The sequence below is a fragment of the Ischnura elegans genome, chromosome 1, assembly GCF_921293095.1.
Source record: "Ischnura elegans chromosome 1, ioIscEleg1.1, whole genome shotgun sequence".
In the NCBI taxonomy this organism is placed as follows: Eukaryota; Metazoa; Arthropoda; class Insecta; order Odonata; family Coenagrionidae; genus Ischnura; species Ischnura elegans.
Window position 1 is genome coordinate 85,147,667 of NC_060246.1, and position 23,526 is coordinate 85,171,192.

The following is a 23,526-nucleotide window of genomic DNA, read 5'->3' on the forward strand; positions in this document are numbered from 1 at the left end:
TGTACTTAATGAAATTCATTACCTGCGGCCATTCGACGCGCAGCCAAAAATAAAGTCGTAATTACTTGCTTACGCAGCACCATAAAATTAATCTTTTCAGTATTCTGGCCACCAAAATTATATCTTATCTACAAAATACATCGGTGCACCGATCAAACAGCGTTTTTTTTCCAATTGAAGACGCAGTTTTCCAAAATGTCAGCTTATACTATGATCCTCTTTTATCAGTTTACTTTCTCAAGGAAATGGATGACAATGTTTTTTACATTCAAGCAGATATCTGAACGGATTAGAAGTACCTTGTCTGCCGCAAGCATCTTTTCGAAGGGGATCCTTGGTTGAAAGAAACTCACTAAAATAAATAGGCAAATGGAATTTTTTACTTCTCTCAATCGAGTACCTTATTACTATTGGAACAATCGAGTGTTTTTTCTACTAACTTTGATGCACCATTGTAGAGACAAGGTAATATCTCTGTCTACTATCAATACGTAACCTGCAGGTGAATAGGAAATTAAACGTTACCATTGGAAATATAAAGCATTTTTCATATTATGGTAGTCGACAAATAAAAGGTGGAAAAATAAAAAAAAATTAAAAATTATTCATCACTAAATATTTTTTATACTCCTTTGCATTTTGCGCTCCTCTCACCGATCTATTTGTACTAAAAATACGAGATATGGATTCAACCAACCATATAGAAAAAATTCGCAGGCAGTTTGCAAACAAAGCTCTCGAGAATAATAAATGAGATATTGAAAATTATAGAACCGACAGAATTTGACGTGCGACATAGTCATTTAATGATCCACGACGTGTTATTTTTTCACAATCTACGGTTGCTAATAAAAGACCGTCACTTAACAGCCGACACTAGGCAATTTCCGATTTCAAACATGCATTCCCTTCACTTTCCCTGAATTAAACAGCAAATATGACAGGACGTGATACAATTTCATAAAGATTATAACCTAACGCAAGGGCAGTCGATAATAAATCATTGTACCTGTATCAGCAAACTTCATGAAAAATTAAAAAAAAAAATTCAATCAAAAATTTCACTTTTTTCCACTTTACCTACTTTCACTATAATTAAAAAGTTGAACTTTTAGAGAAGGGAATCCCAAGAGAAATGTATTTCCTTTTCAAGGGCTCTGGCTTTGGTTCTTCTGGCGGATTCTTTCGAAGAACATCTATTTTAGAGGGCTACTACTCCTATATTTCTCTCAAATTATGTGCTCTACCGCATAGCTATGAACCGTTTAAGGAGTTAGCTAACTTAAAATGGAGCGAAACTATGTTTTCTTTCCAGCTTTATCAGGTTAATTCTTTCATTATCTTACAATTTATTTTTCCAATTTTAGCAGCATAAATAACCTCAGAAACTCTATCCTCCGAAGCTAGGTGAGCCTAGCAGCTTTTTCCATGGTAAGAGTTAATGAGACTACGGGTTTTTTAGTGGAGAATCCTAGGTGTCGCTATACATGCTTCTCCAGATTTAATATATAACCCTCAAACGGAGAAATGTCTCTGCCAAAACTAGCTAAAGAGATCATAAATGCCTCCCACCATTAAGTGGAGTGCCAATGATGGTTCGAATCGCTGCAAGATTCCTTCGAACTACCGCATTATATGTGAACTAAAATAAATAAAATACTTTTAAAAGGAAACATGAAATTATTACATACACTCTTACTTACAAGATTCTACAGCGCAAATGTACAAATACATATACACATGTCTAACAATAGATTGTTAAAGATAGTATGATATAATTTCAGCTTTATAGGAAAAATCCGCGATATAGCCAGATGTAAATCTTTACGCGGTAACCCACAAGTTCACATAATGCCAAAAAATAACAGAAAATTTCAATTGGCTTCACCAGTATTTAAAACCAAGCGTGGATCGGAGGATTTGGGTTCGGAATCCGATAACGACAAATAATATGTCGCGCGTTAAATTATCCTGAATAACATTTAATAATAACTTAAGCCGATGTGAGGAGTGGCTCATTTATGAATTAAATCATTCTAGACTCTATACTGCGATCTTCAACTCACAATAATTTAAATTAGGATCCTAGGTGTTCTGTATGATCGAACATCACATCGACATAAAGCCTTTTTTAACTCTGGATGTGGCAGGCTATTATTAAAATAACCCATACTACGCCGCATTATTTTTTGCATATTTTCCTGCGGAATTAAAGCAAGTATGAGCAAACTTTAGCCATATAAAAACCATTTTGATTTAGCTCTAAGCCAGGATATCTCTATATCACGTTCAGTGATTTGATATCTGTAAATCATCACGGTACTACCATAGACTCAGTTAAAGGTAGGTGATTTTTTTAAAAATCTAAGATATAACTATGTATTTGCAAGAAATGTCTGAGGTGATTCTTGATGACAAGAGAGCTGTGATGCAGCAACCTAAAACCGTAAAAAATAAATGCCACTCGACAGTTCACCATCGAATAATGATATTTTGAGCGCGACTAAAATTAGATTATTCTATGTTCATCTCCAAAAAAGATGCCACTGCATGCGCCAAATACTAATGACACCAAAGCAACGTTGCCCGTTTCGAATGGACTGGTAACAATGCACTATCGCCAAATTTATGTGTTCCAGCTTATTCAAACGCCGAGCGTGCGAGAAATTTTCGCATTCACGGTTTTTGCATATAGGATGAGTTCCAAAATGCAAAGCCTACACAGTGGTTTAGTGATGCCTTATCATGCTGCCTGAATCACGATGTGTCGCTAATTATCGCAAACGCACTCATGAACGTTAATGGAACTAAAGCGAGACTCGCCAGCCTTAATATGCTTTTCGGGGTCATATTCCACCGCTTTATGTCCCAGGATGAACGGTCATTTTTAAGCCAATACGTTGAGTCGAGAATTTAACATTGGAATGCGCACATTATCCCTTTGAACAGCAGCCATGGTCGACGTTTAAAAATTTGCAATGTGGTCAAATTTTCGCGGTCAATGAATTCTTGGACATTTTTTTACAGTTCAAAAAAATCAATTTAACATGTAAAATTGTTTTAATCGGAAGATGTGTTACAACACTGATGAAATTGCTGAAATAATGATATTTCACGCAGAAGAATAGAATAGTATCAAATCATCTCTGTTGCAAAGTTCTCTCTGCGCATGTGTTACCAACTATTTACAAACCAAATCTATGGTCCTGCAAGTACCCAACTGTGTTATCCTATTTCTTCCTTATGCTAGACTCAAAAAGATACCACAAAGTGAATTTTCTATTGCAAGATATTTCAATATCACTTATTAATAGCTGGGACACAAGCCTGCACGCGTAAGTAGGTATCTTATTCTAGGTTTGGTGGTAATTATTCATTTTCTTGTTAAAAATAAAGGGTGTCGTAAATTTTCACAGTTAATACGTTTTACTTTCCAGAGACTCTTCCCGTGAGTTCGAAAAGTTCCAATTTTTGGATATTCTACCATAGGTTCTGAAAACATTGGTACTGGTCCATTCCTTAGAGATTTATTACTATGTTCAGCACATGAAAAAAGTGCTGCAACAAAAATAAGTAAGCAGTTTGCACTGAATTTCCACCATAGAAACAATGAATAACAAATTATAATAAATTTAATTCTATAAATTCAGCCTCCCTGTTGGAATCGTCCACATTTTTTCCTCATTATTCTAAGCATAAGTACGTGCTGCCCAACATTTTGCTTTCACGAGATCTCACTATTCTGACTTACGTGTATGCGTGAAAAGCAACCATAGATAGAGGAGCATGGTGTTGGCTCATGGTGAGGGGAAGACTTTCGAAGGGCGTTATAACATGGAATACAAACCTAGCATTATGAGCAAAGTGAAGGGTTTAAGTTATCCATATTTTATTTTACATTTGATTATTAGGTCCCAATAATATTTTTTTAGTTTAATAGATTTATTCCTCCTTCAAGAGTCTATCCTTGAATTAATTGCCTCATTCATAGTTTTATTTTAGTGTGTATTTATAAGTTGTTCATTAGTATGTTAAAATGTTTTCATTCATTTCGCAACAAAGGGCTAGCTCTTGGTAATAATGGATGTAATATAATAATACAATGTAATAATTGCGACGAAATGTAAAACATTAAAGTAAAAACCTTATTACATGGGGTTAAAACTTTTTATCCTCAAGTAGTAATTTTCTATTCAGATTTTCCCTTCCTTCCCATGGATCCGCCAATGTTCAATCAAGAGCTCGGGATGGTAGTGAGGGGAAAGGGGTACTCACGCATGCCAGGGGAGAGGAGTCCGCCGGAGAGGCCGGCCGCTGCGATGGCCACCTCGCTCAGCGTCCGCGCCTCTATCATTTCAAGGCGCACCCGCAAGAGAGCGCCACCGCCGCCTCCGCCACGGCGCGACACGAGGTCGGAGAGGCGGGCCCGCGGGTGCCAGCCCAGGCCGCGGCCCTCCGCGTCCGAGTGGTCCTCCACGGGCCCCGAGTCCAGCCGACGGTCCCCCTCACCCAGGGACAGGCTGTAGCGGAGACGGCACTGGTGGTCGAAGCCTGGAAAAAAATGGGAGACGAATGTCAACAATAATACCATTGGTTAGTTTATTGGAGAGAAGGTCATTAGGAATTAAATGCAAATTTTTTCTAACGTATTGGCATATTTATATACTTTCATTAGTTTTTTTTTGCAATAAATGTGATTTCAATAAGTACCTAAGACAAATAAACAAGACCTACGCTCCAAGACGCGAATCAATGCTAAAAATTGAGGTCAAGAGAAAGAAAAAACCTCAACTTAATAATAACACCACAAGGAGTAATTTTCGCACGGCTTCACGAACGACTGTGAAGCTGGAATGGGTGTGTATAAAATCCCGTTGCAAGGAATAATTTTAGAGGGGGTTTTAGATGGAATAATGCATCTTGAAGAGGAAGAGAGTTGATTTGGACGGAGTACATCTAAATAAACGTATGGGTGCATCTCCTTATCGTCTAAATATTTCGGCGGAGGGAAAGGAATTTAACATCGTTTTTATTCAACTTGGCTTCCTAAGAATATTCCCCGACATTGTTCAGAATCCAACATTAAAGCATGCACTGAAAGGAACTGGCTACTTAGCAAAAAAATGTAACTTGGCCCGTTGTACCTACTTGTATGAATCGTCCAATGGGCTCTCCGTTTCATAAATTCATTTTTGTAGATAATACATATCTCAGAGATTATATAGTCCGTTTCCATAAGACCATATATTTCATTTACGGATACGTGGTGACTAATGCGGTCGAAAAATGGCAAGAGGCGGTGGATGGGACACGGGTCGAGAAGAGAAAACCAGTGACTGAGAAGGGAGGCGAAGAAAAAAGTGGAAGACGAATTTTTTAGGAGTAAACAGCATTTCGAGGAATAAATTAGAAGGGAAAATGCTCGACAAGTGACGAAGAGGAAGGAAAAAGATATTAGCTTCGGAAGTGTGGAGGGCACAAAAGTTATGAGGACTTCCGGAGAAACTTAATAAGGAGAAAAATAAAAAAAAATAAACGGAAACCCAAAATGGAGAAAGATAATTAATGCCGGGGTTGTCTAATAACCCACAGTTTAAGTGCAAGGATATCAATCGATAGCTCAACTTACAGTTTTCTGCACAAGCACGTTCATACCTACGATTCCCATATTATTTCTGCACACAAGTCAAATCATAATGTCAATATGGAAAGCAAGAAAATATTTTCTCTAAATGAGGTAAATACTAATTTCAAAAGTAAACTTTTACGTCAAATCCGACGAAAGGAGTAAGTGCTGCTTTTATAATTGTATTAACTTTTAAATGTAATTAAATCTATTTCATATCAGACCCCTTGAGAATAAATTTTCTTGTTACAAAAGCCGAAAAGAGCCGACCCAATTCCAATGAATCATACGAGGACGGCAGGTAGATGGAAATAACGCTCGCCGCCAACTTGCGAGTTAAATTACGATTATTCCTTATTATCAGGTGAGTATTCTCCAGTCATCGATGTAATTTTAATAAAATTTTATATTGTTCCATTAAAAATTGAATTTGTAATTGAATTGTAAATTAAAAGTATAAGACAATAGCTAATACTATAAACGATAACAATTTAATATTTATAACAGGCCCTAAGAAAACTAAATACGATGTTAATGTTCCAAAAAATAAGTCATGGACAAGCCAAAAACAGATGCCTCCAGTATTCTTTTATCTAAGTTGAGTATAAAAATACGAATTAGGAAAACAGAAATATCAAAACTATTCATAGCTATATTATTTCTTTTGACAACTGCATTAATCACTTCCGGCATTCGAAAACTATCAGCAAATTATCTATCTCCTCAAGAGTATTTAGTATTATGTTACGCATCACATTTACAGGAATAGTTTTTCCAAAGGAAAAAGCAAAATTTGAAATAAGGTTTTTCGAAAAACAAACTGTCCTTTCCGCCACATCGGTTGTTTCATGCGCAGTGTGCATTATGTTCGAAGCTGGCAGATGTTCTTTCAACTACCAAAATCATATTAAATGCATAGATATGACCTAATTTTTCACTCGGAAATAGATTAATTGTTGTCCAAAGAGAAATTAAGCACGGCATAAACGATTTCAGTCACATTGCTCGTTGAGTCACTGAAAACGAACGCTTCAATCACTCATCAAAGGCATCTGTTTGCTAGCGACTCGTATTTCCATTTCACTGGACGTTTGTTTGACTTCAGACAAAGCGCTACAAATGGATTTATGATCACAGGAGTTAACCGCCATTTGTACTGGAGACGAGATCTAATCATCGCGATCAAGTACGCTCGGAAAACAGCAATAACGACATCAAACCCATGCCATAAAATCCCATCCTGGGAAAAGGAGTTAAGCCCGACTAACAGGCTTCATCATTCATATTAAAGGAATACAGGAGCGAAAAGTAGAGAGCTATCGAAACCGGTTTCTCTTGGCGATCAAAGCAAAAAAGCATTTTTGCGCGGAATGACAAAAGTGAGCTCTTGCCGAAGCAAGAACATAGATTTCCATAGAAGAATCTCTCGACTATGGTGCGTTTTAGCCAACGACAATCGTTCTCCCTGAGAGATCGTACGATAGACAATGATCAATGACAATCTATTACATCATGGTCTATTATTACAACATGTATGCCGTCACAGAAGAAAATAGCTACGGAATATTCTTCAAATATTATATACAGAGACGTAGGTCCTCAACAAAAGGATTCGCAAACTCAAATGGAAGCCTATAAACAAAGAAATTAATGTTCTAAAAACGACAAAAACGAATTAAATTCTCGACCACTCGAAAATACACCAAAGGATACAAAACGTATCAATCAATAGCATTATTTCAACGAAAATATAAAAATATTCCGTAGCATTTACCATTGATAGCTGGGGGTTTTCAAACACGCAATTATTACTCTAAATATATCCTTTCCACTGAAAGTAATTAATCTCACATTTCTATAATTTTATAATTTAGTAGGTATCTCTTTATAAACGCTGTACAGCAATGTATTTTAAATGCACTAATTTATACAGCCTGAAAAATGATTGCACGATTGAAAGAAAAACATAATAATTTTATTGACATCGATTCCAACATGAGAGGCACTTTAATATCGAATTAGCAATTAACCGATTCTCATGAGAATTTTCAACCTCGCTGTGCAATCAATTTGAGCAGTTTCGAGAAATGAATTCAGATCCCATCCAAAGCGAACGAGTTACTATCTACGGTAGTCCATGATGAAGTAAAAAAATAAGATTTTATTAATGTTAGAATTGAAGAAGTGCAGATTCCCTCCAGTCGAAAAATAAGGTACGTCTCCAATGAAAATTTTACTTTATGGAACCTAACGAAAGAAGGTTGACAATCGGAGGCAAGGTGCACGTCCAGCATGTACCTTTTCGGCTTGCAATGTAGAAGTAGAGTTGAGGAAGACACGGGAAATTGAAAGGGCTTCGATCCAAGACATCGCAACCACTTCGAACTCTTCATTTGAAGCAGGAACGGTGGAATAAGTGTTCTTGCAATCGAAAAGCAATCGTAAATCTGCCTCACGGAACGGCAATGGCTTTATAACGAAGTGGAATTGCTTCATTTAGCTTCACTCAGTCAATACCCCAATGATGAAGAGTCTCCCCATCGTAGCTTCGATCACGAACGCTGCGCGGGTGAGGTCAGCACGTGCGTCATAAAATGTTATGCAAAGCCCACGAGCAATTGAGTTGGTACAACCAACGCGAAAATACAAGGCAAATGATTATATCCATTAAATTAATAATTCATCGAGATATCTTGCACATCGGAGGCCGGATTTTCCATACAATGAGGATACAAAGGAATTATTATTTTTTTCTGATACAAAGGATTTGAAGCTGATAAAAAAATCCCTGCAACGGAAGTAATTAGTTACCCGTTATACAAATAGATTGCCATCCGACCGCGCTATTGATTGAAACTAAAATAATGAAAAATTACACCGTTTGAACGGATGAATCCACCATACCCACACGCCCTAAATTTAATCGATTCGATGCCAGCAAAAGATTTAACAAAAAAAGATATTGCTTAAAAATGGCATGGAAAAAATTGACAAAACACTGTTCAGTGAAGGGATACAAACATGATAAATTGAGAGATTTATAAAAAGACAGTGAATTTTGGCCCATGCGCAGGTATTTTTGCGCCGATGAATAAAGCTGCCTCTGGCGTGAAGTTGTTCCCAGCGGGTGAATATTGTATTACAGCGGTTTTTTAATAATGCGCACCGTCACAAAACGCTGCCCTCCGTTGCGGTTCAAACGGTTCAAAGTAACGTAAAATTTTTCCTCACTCTTTCAGCCACCACATGCAATAAAAAATTGAAAACAGTGAGCGACAAAAAGGGACGGAACAGAAAAAGGTATTTATTTAGTGGCCAGTGCTGTCATTGAAGTTTTTTTTATTCTCAGAGGCTCCATAATTCCAGTTTTACGGAAACTAAAATGAGAGGGTTGGATAGTGAAAAGAAAGGAAAAATTCTCTCAATATTCCTCTACAGACATTTTTCATTCATCCATTCAAATTTTATTCCATTATACAAGAATCGCCATGAGAAAAAATTCCCCTGGACCGGGAATCGAACCACGGACCTTTAGCTTTCCGGGCCACTGCGCAGACCACTACGTTATCCAGGTTCTTTAATTCCCATGGCAATCATACCGAGGCTCAGGCCGAGGTACTAGGTGTTGAGCCCTCGCGGTCCATCAAGGATGGCAACGCGAGGGAGAAAGGACTTCCAAGAAGCCACAACCGGTAGAATTGCCATAGGAATTAAAGCACCTGGATAGCGTAGTGGTCTGCGCAGTGGCCCGGAAAGCCAAAGGTCCGTGGTTCGATTCCCGGTCCAGGGGAATTTTTTCTCATGGCAATTCTTGTATATTTCACCGCCGTTCACGCGGCAGGGTTTGAAATATTACACTTTATTCCATTAGTTTCGCCAAACAGCTAACAACTAAGTATGCAAAAAACTTACGGTCCAACCTGATTATTCTCTTCCTTCTTCCAAACCAGTTTATAAATCATATCAAGTCGCATTGCTTATGTATAATCTTATCGATCTGTCATATTGTGGGTTCCATTCAAAATAGCTGAAGACATTCACCCAGTGAAGACTTGAAATTTATTCCGAATGACATTTCAGCTCTGCAGAATCTCCCGGTTTTGGATGTCTTTTTCCTATAAATTTACCACGCCTTCGCGTGAAAATTAAGCCAGTTTCGTGTTTTGACAGTCTCCCAACCAAACCAAACAGGGCTTTGGGCTAGAATAGTGACTAAAGGTGCGAGATTGAATCATTAATCCGAATCAAAACAATCTTATCCACGGGCCGAATCCATGGATTAAAGAATTATAACCAGCCGGGGATGTTTTACGCGATAATTAAAGATATATTTTAGCATAGAGATTTTAGTCAGCATCAAATGAATGAAAATTGAAAATAAATGGATAGGAAGAATCATTAAACATTTTATCAACCATAAAAATGAAGAAAATTATAGTCTAAAAAGTGATTCGATAACAAAATGTATGACGAATGGGAGTACAAAAATTGTGATACCATTGTTGAACGGTATTTTTAATAATAGCACCATAATACATAAGATTATAAAATTTGAAAGTACAAATTATAGTATGTTAAATTTGTATAAATGTCCCTTTTGGGGCATTCTTGAACGATTTATCCGAGTTGGAGGTCGAAGGGTACATCTGAAAATGCCAAAATGACTTTATGGAATCGAAAAAACATAAGAATTTCTGCCAAGGGCAACTGCCCCTTGCTGGTACTAAAACTCACCCGAGAAGCCATTGACGTTGGAGAAAAAACACCAATTCAGTAAGGACACTGTCCTCAAGCTAAGCCACAATCGAGATCCACTCATCACAAAAAAAGAGTTGTGATACACGATTCCCTCACATTCCTCAATACCGTTTTTACTAGAGTTATAAATGCGAATTGAAGACGCAGAAAAAATGTGTCCTCGATGAAGAAAGCAGCAATCGATGGGAATTGAAGTGAAAATATAAACTTCAACCGGATGGAGCGAATTCTGTCTTCATGATTGCCAATACCTGCGACAAGATTTAGCGAAGAGATAACGGCAATAGCTAATCGAAATTATGTGTAGTAAGCAATAAATGTTGATATCATTTTTTAGAACGATGAAAGAGAAAAACTTGTTGATAACATGAAACTCTTTGTACATGGCCCTACGCAATCTCCGCACATAAAAAATTATGTAATATTTTCCACGACAATCGTTTCGGCTAAAATTAATGTTAAACGCATCATTCAAGGTTTGTCACTGGGCAGACGTAATAATATGGATCATTTATTTTTTTTCCAGCAGGCTTATGAATAAACATAACGCAATGTAAAAACAGCGAAATTCACAAAAAAGGAGAAATATTCTTCTGTGAATAAGAATAAGTATAAAATTTCATTAATAATTGAACGCATTTACATCATTATCATACAAAAAAGATAATTAAGTCTTAACGTATGAAAATTACGAATAGAAATCTCCGGCGATAGAACGAACTAAGTGTCGCCACCACCACGGAAACATTCTGGATTGCATTAAATTTCCATCACGGATTTTCGGACTGCCACCGTAATTCATTCAAGTCCTAATCACCGAGGAATGCCATGCCATTGTAACTTTTAGGAGAATGATGAATCTGAAATAGCCTGTTATACTCTTCCGAGTGTTGGCGAGCAAAAGTTTCAACGAGGAAGCCAAAGGAAATAGATTTTCCTCCCTCAAATGGTTTCCGCCAAAGTATCGAGGTTCTCTCGATAAATAAAACTCAACTTTTCCTAAGTGCCCCGGCGAGCCACCCCACAAGAGCGTGTTTTATTTTTTTTCTTACCCTCGCGAGAAGGCGAGGGATTTAATATTTCACGGATTGAACTGCTTTGCCGCGATAAATCAACCCACTGTCAAAGTCTCCACCCACGCAACTCCCGATGGATATATCCACTATGCCTCATTCGTGGAAAATGAACTAAGCAGAGTGGCGGGAGAGGAGAATGCAGAGGGCGCGCGTTTGACCACGGAAATGGAAACACATCCTAAGAACCGCGTTGATTAATAAATAGCCTATTTAATTTTTCATTGAATTGCGCACATGAGCCATACGTATTCAAATAAAATAAGAGAAATTATACCAAGTACCCTAAGTACCCGAATCGTTGGCACATCCATTTAAAAGCTAAGTTTCAAGTTTATGAGCAGTAACTCGGACTTGTATCGACGAAGTAACTCAGTGGATTTGTGAAACAGATTCCAATCTATAGAAGGTAGGTACGTTGAAATCTCCACTTACATTCAATTTTTTCAGGATATTTGAATGCTATTCTGTTTATCTGGGTTACAAAATCTAAAATTGATATCATATCTGAGTTGTGTGGTTTCCAGTGTGAGCATACAAACATAGTTTTCGATTTTGGACATTTAATTGATCACCACGCAGATGCAACGCTGGTTTCCGGTACGCCTTTCCCTTGGCTGACGATTGAATTCTTTAACAAATATTCAGCCCCCAGCTCGGTTGATTCTACCTTTCCTGTAAACGCTGAAAGATTTTGGGAAAACTCTTGAAAAATGTATTTTTTTTCAATGAAATTCGATGTTTTCCGAGATTTGAAGAACTTGCGATGGGAGATTAATGGAACCGAGATAAAATACCTTACCTTAGCATGTCCATTGTAAACCTTGAAGTCATGAGGCCATTTTTAAAGGGAAGAGTAAAGAAATGTAATAATGATGGGATATTTTGTATGAATTATGCAGGGTATTGCAAGAATCCCTTGGAAAACGGATGAATAAAAGAACATAAAAAAGAGAGAAATCACGGAAATTATCAATAGAGACACAGTAAATTTTCCTCGGTGCGGAATATTCCGCTGCATATTCTGTGTTTGTGTATGTTTTCATGAGAATGGAATGTGTAATGAACTTATTTTTCACCGCATTTGGGTAACCTAAACCAAACATCCAGTTATCAGACCTAAATCACCGCGCCATTTCTCATTTGATCCTGGATATCCGATTAACAGCGCAACAAGTACTTTCCAAAACTATGGTATCTAACCGAAAATCACAAATAAAAATTGGGAAATAATGATTTTATCTCAAACATCAATGATAGCATTAATTGCCACAACATATCAATGCCATGGATTATTAGGCTATTAACGTTTTTCAGTTGTTTCAAGGGGAGGATAGAAGTATGAATAAAACAACATCTGTAAATGCAAAGTTTAGGGACGGAGTGAAACTATTCGCTGAGTGGGTATGACGAATGACTTAATATTAACCCTTCCGTGACTGCGAGGGGCACATCAGTTACCCCAAATGATGTTAACGTATATATTTTTTAAATTTTGTCCCTTTGATATTTTTTGTATTTGAGCTCAACCGCTTTGTCGTTATTTAGGCGACGAATGATTTTTTTAAACATTTAAATTGTTTTTAAAAACTTTTATTTTTATCTATTGGGTAACTGACTGTGAGCTACCCCACACACCTGTTGGGAAGAAAAAAAAAACTTGTTTGTTATATAAGTGCAGGGATAAAAGTTGAATGCAATACATTTTATTACATAATAGCTTCAATAACGCCAGCATCCTACATGATGGCACCTATTGTATTTGTTTTTTCATACCACGATAGTCAATGTACTGTTACAAAAGCAAAATATGAAAGATTCCTGCCACTTTGCAAAAAACAATGCACAAACCTAAATGTAGCCTACAAAGTATTTATAAATAATACAAAACAAGATATTATATCATGAAAAAAGAGTCATGGAGTTGAATTACAGGAAAGACTAAAATATAACATAATTTACGAACTATAAATGGGGTGCCTGAGATACCCCATATATTCGCGGATGTTTTCTAGGCATAGTTACGGAAGGGTTAAAGCCGTTATGTGGAATTCAAAACCGCTTTCTGTGGTTGAAGTTGCACAATCGTTATTAATTACTTTTCCAAACATTGTTCCAATCTGAGCTATACTGATGGATTTTTAAGATGAAGATTATTATTTGAAATACATGTATCTAAGAAAATGTATTTTTGGACCTTGACGTGAAGATTTTCAGCCTTCTTTACCTTCGATTTTACTTTCTTCATTCATACCATCAGTTTATTTAACTCCATCAATTCGAAAACAGCAAAATAAGGCCGTAGCAGTGAGTGGGTTGTATCAAGTAACAACGGGCAACAGCGAACATTCATATCCTGAATAGGGGTAATCTACCTTGGCAGGACTCGAACGTGCGACCTTAGGTTTGGCAGGTGAGAAATTTAAGTTGCTGCCACCGAGGCAATTTTACTCATTAATAATTTACGCGATAATGGACCCTGTTGTAGCAAACACACAGGACAGCAAACCACTTTCATTGTATGGGAAAGTCGGGCAAGACGACGAAGCGGCTAAGAAGACGAACTCGATTTTTTTCTTACGCATTCATAGTTAGCAGAATAACTCCTAGCTCTTCTTGGAACTCAGGCGATTAGTAACTTAGTTCAGTGCAAAGGAGGGCGGGTCAGATCGTTTTGCGAGGAGTAGCGGACATGATGTGTTTTCTTCACGCGTGATGGTAATTTTTGCTGTTCTCAGAGTAAGGAATCACTCGATTACGGCATGTTGTTTCTACTCTTTCCAAAATAGTCTCTAAGTACAGCTCGTTATGTCGCTGTACCATGCCTGCAGAATTATTTTTAGATAAACCAGAGTAATTATAAATAACTTATAAATCAAAATGACAACGTGGGGTAAGATGACCAGAAGCTGAGATGACGAGATGCTGAATGTTCTGGATGGAGGAATAGTGAAGCGAAAAACAAGCCCTGGAAATATGATATTTGTGTGAAAAGTGTATTGCCTAGTTACCAATGTTCTTTTAAATTGTTCAATGTTTTACTTCATTAAGATCAACCGGTTCTTGAATATTTTGTGTTTAAACTTAAAATTTTCCAACGTCATATCATAGGTTTGCAAGCCAAATTTTTTTCTGCAATTTTAAAATCCAAATGTCTATCTTAACATACTACTTTTATGTGTTCATCATATCACACACACCCCAACGTCATCTAACCCCTAAGGTGGTATAAGATGGCGAAAATTGCTCTTGGCGAAATATTATTCATAATTCAAGAGAAGGGAACGTTGTATCAAATTTTTTTTATCAACTATAAAGGCCGTTTTAGACAGGCACGGAATTGCGCAGGTTAGAACTGCATTAATTTCTAAAATTGCGTGGAATTGCGCGAATGGCTATTTAGCCACCTCACGTCCACGCTTTCTCGCATGTGTTCTAGCAATTCACCGCTTTACACGACGAAATTTTGACTTCGCCTACGTGCACACTTCAGATTGTGTAAGTACTTGCCCCTTGTAAAACGATCTTAAAGGTTGAAAGAATTGTCTTTTCAAATTTCAGGTATTTCAACCTCCTAATAAACTTAGGGAAAAAATCTGAAGGTTAAGTCTGCACTTTACCTTCCCCTTCTTTTATTTAAAGCGTACGTATTGCGCGGTTGGTGGTTTACTCATGAGTAGAGATGCATGAAAATCACAAATGCGATATTGATGCGATGTGCGCAAATAAATGCGACGTAGATGCGATAACTGGACTTTTAAGATATTTTTACGCAAATTTGCCTTTTCGACGGCAAAATTCGTACATTTTGTGCCGAGCGCAGTTTAAATGCACCGCCGACACTCACCGCTTAAAGCATGTGAGCGACTGGCCAGCTCCCAGTTGGCTGGGACTCTACGTGGCCGCGAACTACAAGAGGGCGCGGGCAAGCTACACCTCCGCTACTATGTCTTTTTCCTTAATTTATTATTGTTCTACAACATAATTATTAAAAAAAATATTCTGTACTTTGTCATATAACTGTGTTTCACTACATTTTATCGTCATCTACCTCATTATGAAAATAAAAAATAGACGCTACAAAATGCGATAAACTATTATCGAAAGTGCGATAGAATAAAAATTAAAGTGCGATTTTCACGTATCTCTACTCATGAGTAATCTGGAAAGAACCTCTTACCGGTGAGCCTGTTGAGGTAGACGGACATGCGTCCCGTTGAGGATCCTCCCCTCCGGCGTCCGCTGGTGCCGCGGCCCTCCTCGACCGAGGCCGGCGACCCGTCGCCCGTCGGGTACACGCACACGTTCCAGTCGAAGCCGCCGAACGTAAAGTGCGCCGTTTCGTACTTGGTGAGCGACTGCTTCTTGCCGCCGCGGCCCGCCGTCGACTCCTCGCCAGACACCACGCCATCCGACGCGGAGCTGTTGAGGACAGCCGCCGCCGAACGCCGCGGAGAACTGTGCCTGGAGGAGCCCTGCCGCCCGCCACCGCCGCCCTCTGGCACCGGGGACTGCTGTTGGTGCTTGTGGTGCCGCTGGTGCTTGTGGTGGTGATGGTTGGTGTGCTGGTGGGCCTCCGAGTCGCTCTTGTTGCCTCCGCCGCCGCCGCCTCCCACGCCAAGGCCAAAGAACAGCGTCTGCGGAGGACCCAAATCACGGTTTTAATGGGGAGAAACAACTTAATTTTATGGTATAGTCACTGAGTCAACCTCATGGAAAAGCCTGGCATCGCGCTCATATTGAAGAAGACTTGGTTACTTTGCAAACAAAACAAATTTAATATTTAATGGCTTAACTTAGGACACCCTCTAAAATTCGTTCTCTCGGGCGTGACTTCATGGAATCGACTTAACATAATGAGGTCTAAAAAACTTTATAATTATACATAAAATAAATAATGTATGACCTAGGTTTCGACGTGGCACACCATCATCTGGTAAACCTATAAATAATGTGAATTAAATACAGTAAATTGTACTCGACATTAATTCCACTAAAATAAATATTCATTAATACCTGGGTATCGTCACTCACATTAATGCTTTTTTATGTATTCGTAACTGCGTAACCTTATGTTAAACGTCTTCATTATATATCCGTTCGCTAAGACTAAGACATACTGACTGCCCGAAGATATTACCATGCAATGCAACCCGGCACGTAACGATTAACTCTTATCAGCGGACCAATAAAAGATTAACTGAGTTGATTATCCACAAAAAGGCTATGGGCATTATTATCGAAGAAAATCCCATATGATAGAGTCAATTTGGAATAAGTTATGAAATATTATATAAGGATATTGATGACGACGTTAAACTACCCTCACCTATGAAATAAAGTAACATAACGACTAACATCCTACCTCCTTCGATATTGCATCAAGTGGTCAAATATATTTTAAATTGAAATTTTTTTACTATGCACTTTCTCTCGGTCATTGCCATTACGAAAACTTTTTAAATCGAGAATAAGAAATTTATGACGACTATTTTCGCAGCAGCATCGAGTTACTAACCTTATGGGCCGGAAATGAATAATATTTGAAATGATAACTCACCAGATTTGATAACGCCATTCTTTTCCATCATTTTCAAAAATCTAAACGAGACAATTTGGAGTTAACAAGAGCACTATCTATGGTATAATTTTCTTCCGAATTGAATTTATTTCAAGTGACATTTTTATATAATAGGGTAAAGAAAATTGATGGGAGACATGAGATTTTGAACTAAGATTGTCACTTATTGATCACCAATATCAAAAATTGTTGAAAAGTACGATTTTATTAATTAGAGAAAACTGAAATCAACTATGTTAATAAAAACTCGGCAAAAGATTTAAACCAACAAATATTAACCATTGGACAGATTATATTTCCCATTCACAGGTAAATAAACCTTTGAAAGTAAGTACATAAATGCAAGCATTTTATTCAGTATTACTCTCAGGGAAATTATTTAACGGAAAATCTAACTTGAACGAACATAACTCAAATGCCAGCGCTAAGAATGACACGTGCGGTTGAGAGCTCATAATTGTCCTGAATTTGGCATAGGCAAATGAAATGAAATAAGCATGAAGTAACTGGATTTTATGAAAAAAGAAGAGAAGAGAAAAATTTCTAGAGAACAAACTGTCAACCTTAAAAACCAGAATTTTTCCTCTTCTCGGACACGAAATTGACGCAATCATGCTGGTGGAGGAGGATACAGTTAGAAGCGAGAAATTTGATTAATTAACGCCCCGTGCGATAAATTCAAAATGTCCTGGCCGTCAATGACGATATTTAAAGGACGAAACTCAGTATTCGGAAATTCAGGGAAAAGGATTGAAGGATAATTAGTCCCACTTGGTACCCGTCAACACGTTCGCCGCGGAACAGGAGCCAATTCATCTCGTATTTGATAGCAGCATAAAAGAGTTGAGTGGAAATTTAAGTTAAGAAATCATTTTTCAGTGAAACTCACATTTTCACAAGCGACCACCACGATACGGTCAACTCGTCGTAGCGTGGCGGCATAAATTTTTCGCTGCAGAAAATATAATGCACCATCCATGCAATATCGAAATGCAATGTAAAATTGATAAATATCGATTCTTATGCATCGTAATTTATTGCAAAGAACCTATCTCATTAACACCGTTGGTATCCTCAATAAGGTTACTTTAAATGCATTTTTATGGATACAATTAATTTATTAATAAAACGCGTATCACGTTAATGCATTTGGACGATGTCGTAGAACTGTTCCAACTTCTACTGGTGATCAAATTTTGATTTTTTTCCAATAATTTAGTGAGAGGACCGGTTCCGATATTATATATCATTTTCAAGTTTGATATAATTTTATTTTCATACAATTTATCTTTTTTAAGTCTTTTAAATGTATAAATGTATCGAAAACGGTCGTCTCATTAAATATCTAGAAAAAAAGATGAAAGATTTATTTTATCCTTAAATATAAAATTTTGAGTGTAATTTTGATATAAAAATACTTTGACTTGGATTCCTCAGAATGAGATTAAATGCAGAAAAAAATGCAGTCTTTGAGGAAAAGTACTTGAGAATAGCTGCCATAGTGAATTCCTTACATCACAAATAAACGCACTTGTGTTGAAGGACGAAATACCGCCCGATACGACATATCGCGCTTGCGATGAACACTGGGCTCTGCATTGCCTCCGGCATACTCCAGTCGATTCGCTGCGATACTCTTCAGCCCTCATCCCTAGACCTCTCCGATACTTTTCCGTGGCCAAAAAAATAAAAGAGAGCAAATATAAAATGGCGCGCATGTTCGTTTGACATCTCTCGCCTAACTTCGTTTATTTTCCACTCCGTCACCGAGCTCATCGCTTGACGAGCTGTCGACTCCGCAGCGCCACACTACGGTGAGGGCGCCTCGCGAAAAAAAATCCAGACCCGCGCGTCAAAAATCTCGACTACCTACATACAGCGCGCTCGGTGGAAAATGAGAGAGCGGGGTCGGCGAGAATAAAAAAAAACAATTGAGAGTGTTTGAGCGGAAGTTAGGCTGCGATGGGGTGAGGAGACGTGCAAGGAACGTGGAATGGCAAACGTTGGGCTGGGGACAGTGAAAATGAAGTTATGGTTATTTCAGTTTTGGAATGCACTGTCGTTGACGGATGACCCTCAAGGGAGACCCGTGACCCATTGACCTGGACCCTGAAAACGCATGGCACACTGACCTCGTAAAAATGAGTTTAACTAAGCCATGATAATTTATTCATCTAGTGGGAATATCGATGGATGACACTAAAGCCCATGTGGCCGGCATCGGAGCTGGTGAAGCCAAGGGGCTATGTTACATAAGCATGGCAACACTAGTGCAATAGATTATCGACGAATTTACTTTTTGGATATTCATGGAAAAATGATAGAAACAACCTTAATAATTATCCATACTTATTTATTCATCTCAACCGGTTTCAACGTTTATACACATGTGATTTCCCAGAGCTGTCTGAATAACGAGCAGCCAATCTGCTATAAATATTGCTGGGAGGAGTACGTGGTACCAAATTGGACTACGAAAGAGGGGAATCATGTATGACTCATTAAGGTCCTTGATCAGGCATCTGACACTAACAAATAAATGCGCAAAATTACTACGGCTGCTTCTATCTTGATGGCAACACTCAATCAAATACTGATGCGGCTTAAGGGGTAGTATGTAGATAAAGTTGAAGGCCTGACACATTTCAAAGCTAACTTTTACGAATATAGCTTAAATATTCCTCAAAGTAGCGATAGAAGCAATATACACAGTACAGATATCCAGAGAAAAATTTCTGGGCCATCGTTCTACAGGAAATTTTCTATCCAGATATCTTCCATTTCTCTAGGAGCAGTAAATATGGCAGTGAATCTCCGCAAGGGGTAGTTGGTGTCGCCTCAATGACGGCCCGATATTCTTCCACTTCGAATCCTTCCAACCCTATCCTAACCCGTAATAGTCCTCATCACGGCGATGCCCCTTTCCTAAAATCCTTCCCAACTCCAACTCTTTTTGATGTAGCTGGGCCAAAAATCTCGGACTCGTTGACCTTGCCACTCTTCAATAATTCCGCGGAGTCGGAACACTTCCTCAGATCCATCCCATTGTCCAGGCATACTAGAGACATGATTGTGAGAGTAGTAAGAAGTATAATGGCTAATAAGGATTATCCAATTAATATCTATGAAAAAAGTATAAACCTTACCGATCACTACGCCAGATATGGAGCATTGGAATTATTATGGGAATTGGAGTAAAAAGAAAAACTCAAATCCATCATTAGCCTTCTCTCAGCGAAGGCCAACCTGCTAACGTCTGAAATTACTGACGATGCACTGCACACATCACATAGTTCTATCAAAGTACCTAAGTAAGGCTCGAATTGTCTTTGGGGTATATCTACCATATACGGGATGCTAAGCTAAATACTTCCCGTGACACACATCAGGCTGAATCGACACCCCAGATCAAATCCGCAAGGGTACTCTGAAGGCCCATTATATTTCTCCCAAGTTTTGCTCCATGATTTCATATTAAGTCATTTCATACCCGGCCGATGCACACTATTTCGATTGAAATTCTGCAAATTTAGTTAAATTAATTGATATTAATCGAAAATTAGATGAGTAACCAGCCTATTGCAGACTCATTTCTTCTTTCAACTCTTGCACATTTAGTACGGAGCAATTATAACCTCTAAAGAACCGACACCGCACCGTGCGCCAAAACTTAAATTCTCTGTTGACCGTCAACTCCCCCAAATGCTATTCCTTAAGTGGGCATGCTTATTAGATATTTCACAGAAATAAGGGGAAAGTTTAAGGCCGATAAGTCTACGTCGTGAATTTAATATAAACTTGATGCATTAGAAGATAAAATATCGAGGAAGAAACATTTTAATTCCACGGAACAAATTAGAAAATGACATTTTCCTTTCATAAAAGCTTTCAGTTTACCAATACAAAAGAGATCATTACAGCGGTAGGAATACCAGACGTTAAAGTACATAAACAATTTTTATCATCCCATAGCACTTATCATACCGTATTGATTCTGAATGCAACGATAAGATTAATGCATTAGAAAGGAAGCGAATATCACAGGATAATAGGCAAAGAAATACCCGATATAATTACCACTTCGAAGGTGAAAGGAACTTCCTTCACACTTTAATTACTTCTCCCGAACATGAGAGTAAAGATGACGCAAAGGAAATCAGTGATTCATAAAGCGTAGTCGGTATGACAAAAACGCATGTAATCTGCCCTCAAAAAAAAATACCAGAAACACTTTTGCCGATGCAACCTAGACTGATGTTGAACAGAAATGACCACCATTGGCATGAGTTTTGATCCAAACGGACAATTTCTGGTGCTTTCATAGAATACATAATCGTCCATATGTAGGTTAATAGCATCAAAAAGCATTTCTCAATTCCATCCAAAGCTTATGTGCTTATAAATGTCGAATTGCTCGCATTACACGATAGGAATCCGACGAGAAGGTCGCAATCGCAACAGTGTACATGGTACGCCGCCGCGCAGTGGTTAACCGCGACTAAGAGCCCTACAGGACAACAGAGAGCCCATAAGACCAACGATAAAGAGAAATTTGAAATTTCCTTCACTCCACACTATCGAGTCACCATCACTCCAATCGCACTCGTTTTATGAATGGGATACGACCTCTAATGATGACCATGCTGCTGGCAGTATAAACTGGATGCCATGACAGATAACCATACATGAGGAGTCACTCACGGTATGCTTTCGTATTCGGAGGAGGCAACCGAAAGCAAAGGTCATTTGGTCTTTATGGAAAGGGTAGGTTAGGAATGGTGGAGAGAAACTCGGCGTCGGTATGCTTTCATAGAAAGGCGCCAAGGGGATCACGGATTTATGTCCAATCCGGCGGACGAGGTAATGCGCTTGAAGTACTACTCTCCACGCAAAACTCTAACCCGGGATAAGACAGTCTTTGAAAAATCTTTGCCACCGCCGGGATTTGTATTCGGGCCCGCGGGATGTAAAGATAACAATCTGGTCACCTCACGAACCTGATCCCAGAGATCTACTCATTTTGCGTGAAAACTATAAAAAATCGATTAAAAATTTCAATGTGACTGTAAATTTATTATCAAAGGTATCGCGCCTCGTTCTTCATTATTTTTACCGATCACAAGATTTTTATTTTCCTCCAATCGCCACTTTCAACGCACAGACGCATCGTCTAGCAAAAGGTACGTTTGTTATTTCAGTTCAATTTTCCCTTAGTTTTTTTAAAAAGTTTTGTTAAAAAGAAAAGAACGAAATATAAAATTTTTTGCATAGTATCTTGTACCGGAATCCGACGCTCATCGGTGAAACCGACAGTCTTACGCAACTGAAAACTATTGCTTTGGGAATCAAATATGAACCAATTCCATGTATCGACGCCTATTGTGATTGGATGTATTTGATAACTTTTAGGAATATCCATGGGACATTATTCGAGATAAGAGGTCATACGAGAGGAGACGGCAGGGTAAAGAGAAGAGAACGAGCGAAATGCAATAATTGGACCCGATACCTCCCCTGCCTCGTTCCATAAATCCACCTCCCCATGCTCTCAGGTCGCGGGATCGAAGGGGTCATGCATAATGGATCGCCACGTATGAAGGCGTCGTGTGACTATGGCGGGATTGGAAAGGGCGATAGAGTGCAATATGGATGGGGCAATATCAACATCCTGATGGATCCGCCGGGGCTAAAAGGCGAAATACAATAAATACGCAACAAGCGTGTGCGGCTGCGAAAGCCAAAGGTCCGCGCTGAGTGGACATCCCGCCCACATTGACCGGACGTAATGTACTGGGGAGCGAGGGAGGGAGAGAGAAAGGGACTCTTCAAAAGCCGGACAATGCCACTTGGACCAACTGAGTGCATCATAAGTGGACCCTTTCTCTCTAATAAAAAGCCGTGAGTCAGCGAGGATATAATGCCTCCAAATATGAAACGATGCAATAGAAGGCCGAAAAGCCATTTCATTTGAATCACAAAGATATGATACCAGTATTCTGGCCTTCCACGAGGCCATCTCTAGGAAGAAGAATTGAAAGTATAGCCAAATTGAAGCAAGTATTGTAGTTATGATTTCAAATATTTGGCTATAAAAAATAGGCACTTAATTTCTTAAATAATAAAAAATCGCAGGGCGATTTGACTACATTCAACATCCGAAAAATGGCTAGGAATAAATATCTACAAAAAAATTTACGTATTACCAGCCTATAAATGGAATGATATATCACTCTGAAATCTTTTTGAGTGTAGTCTACCGCTTAAATCATTCATTCATATGGAAGTTGCCAAGCCCGTTTGTCGTATCCCAGAACGCTTCTATTTTCTGATTATAATTCTTTCATCAGCTCAGAATATTATTGCAATATCTTAAAATATCTATCTACCAAATGAAAAATCTTCTCTAATCTTAAACGCAAATCCTGATCTCATCTTGAACAATCTCTACTTGGCCAACATCTTTTAACCACCATATATTCAACTAGTCC

General features: G+C 38.4%; 1 protein-coding gene across 1 annotated transcript in view; it reads right to left on the reverse strand.

The window, feature by feature from the left end:
* The window catches only part of LOC124165208, a 500,277-nt gene that overhangs the window by 55,984 nt on the left and 420,767 nt on the right, over positions 1–23,526 (reverse strand). The window contains exons 8-9 of the mRNA XM_046542490.1: positions 15,638–16,094; positions 4,276–4,551 (exon numbers count right to left, since the gene is read on the reverse strand). Of these exons, the coding sequence (XP_046398446.1) occupies positions 4,276–4,551; positions 15,638–16,094 (733 nt within the window). The remainder of the gene's footprint in view (positions 1–4,275; positions 4,552–15,637; positions 16,095–23,526) is intronic.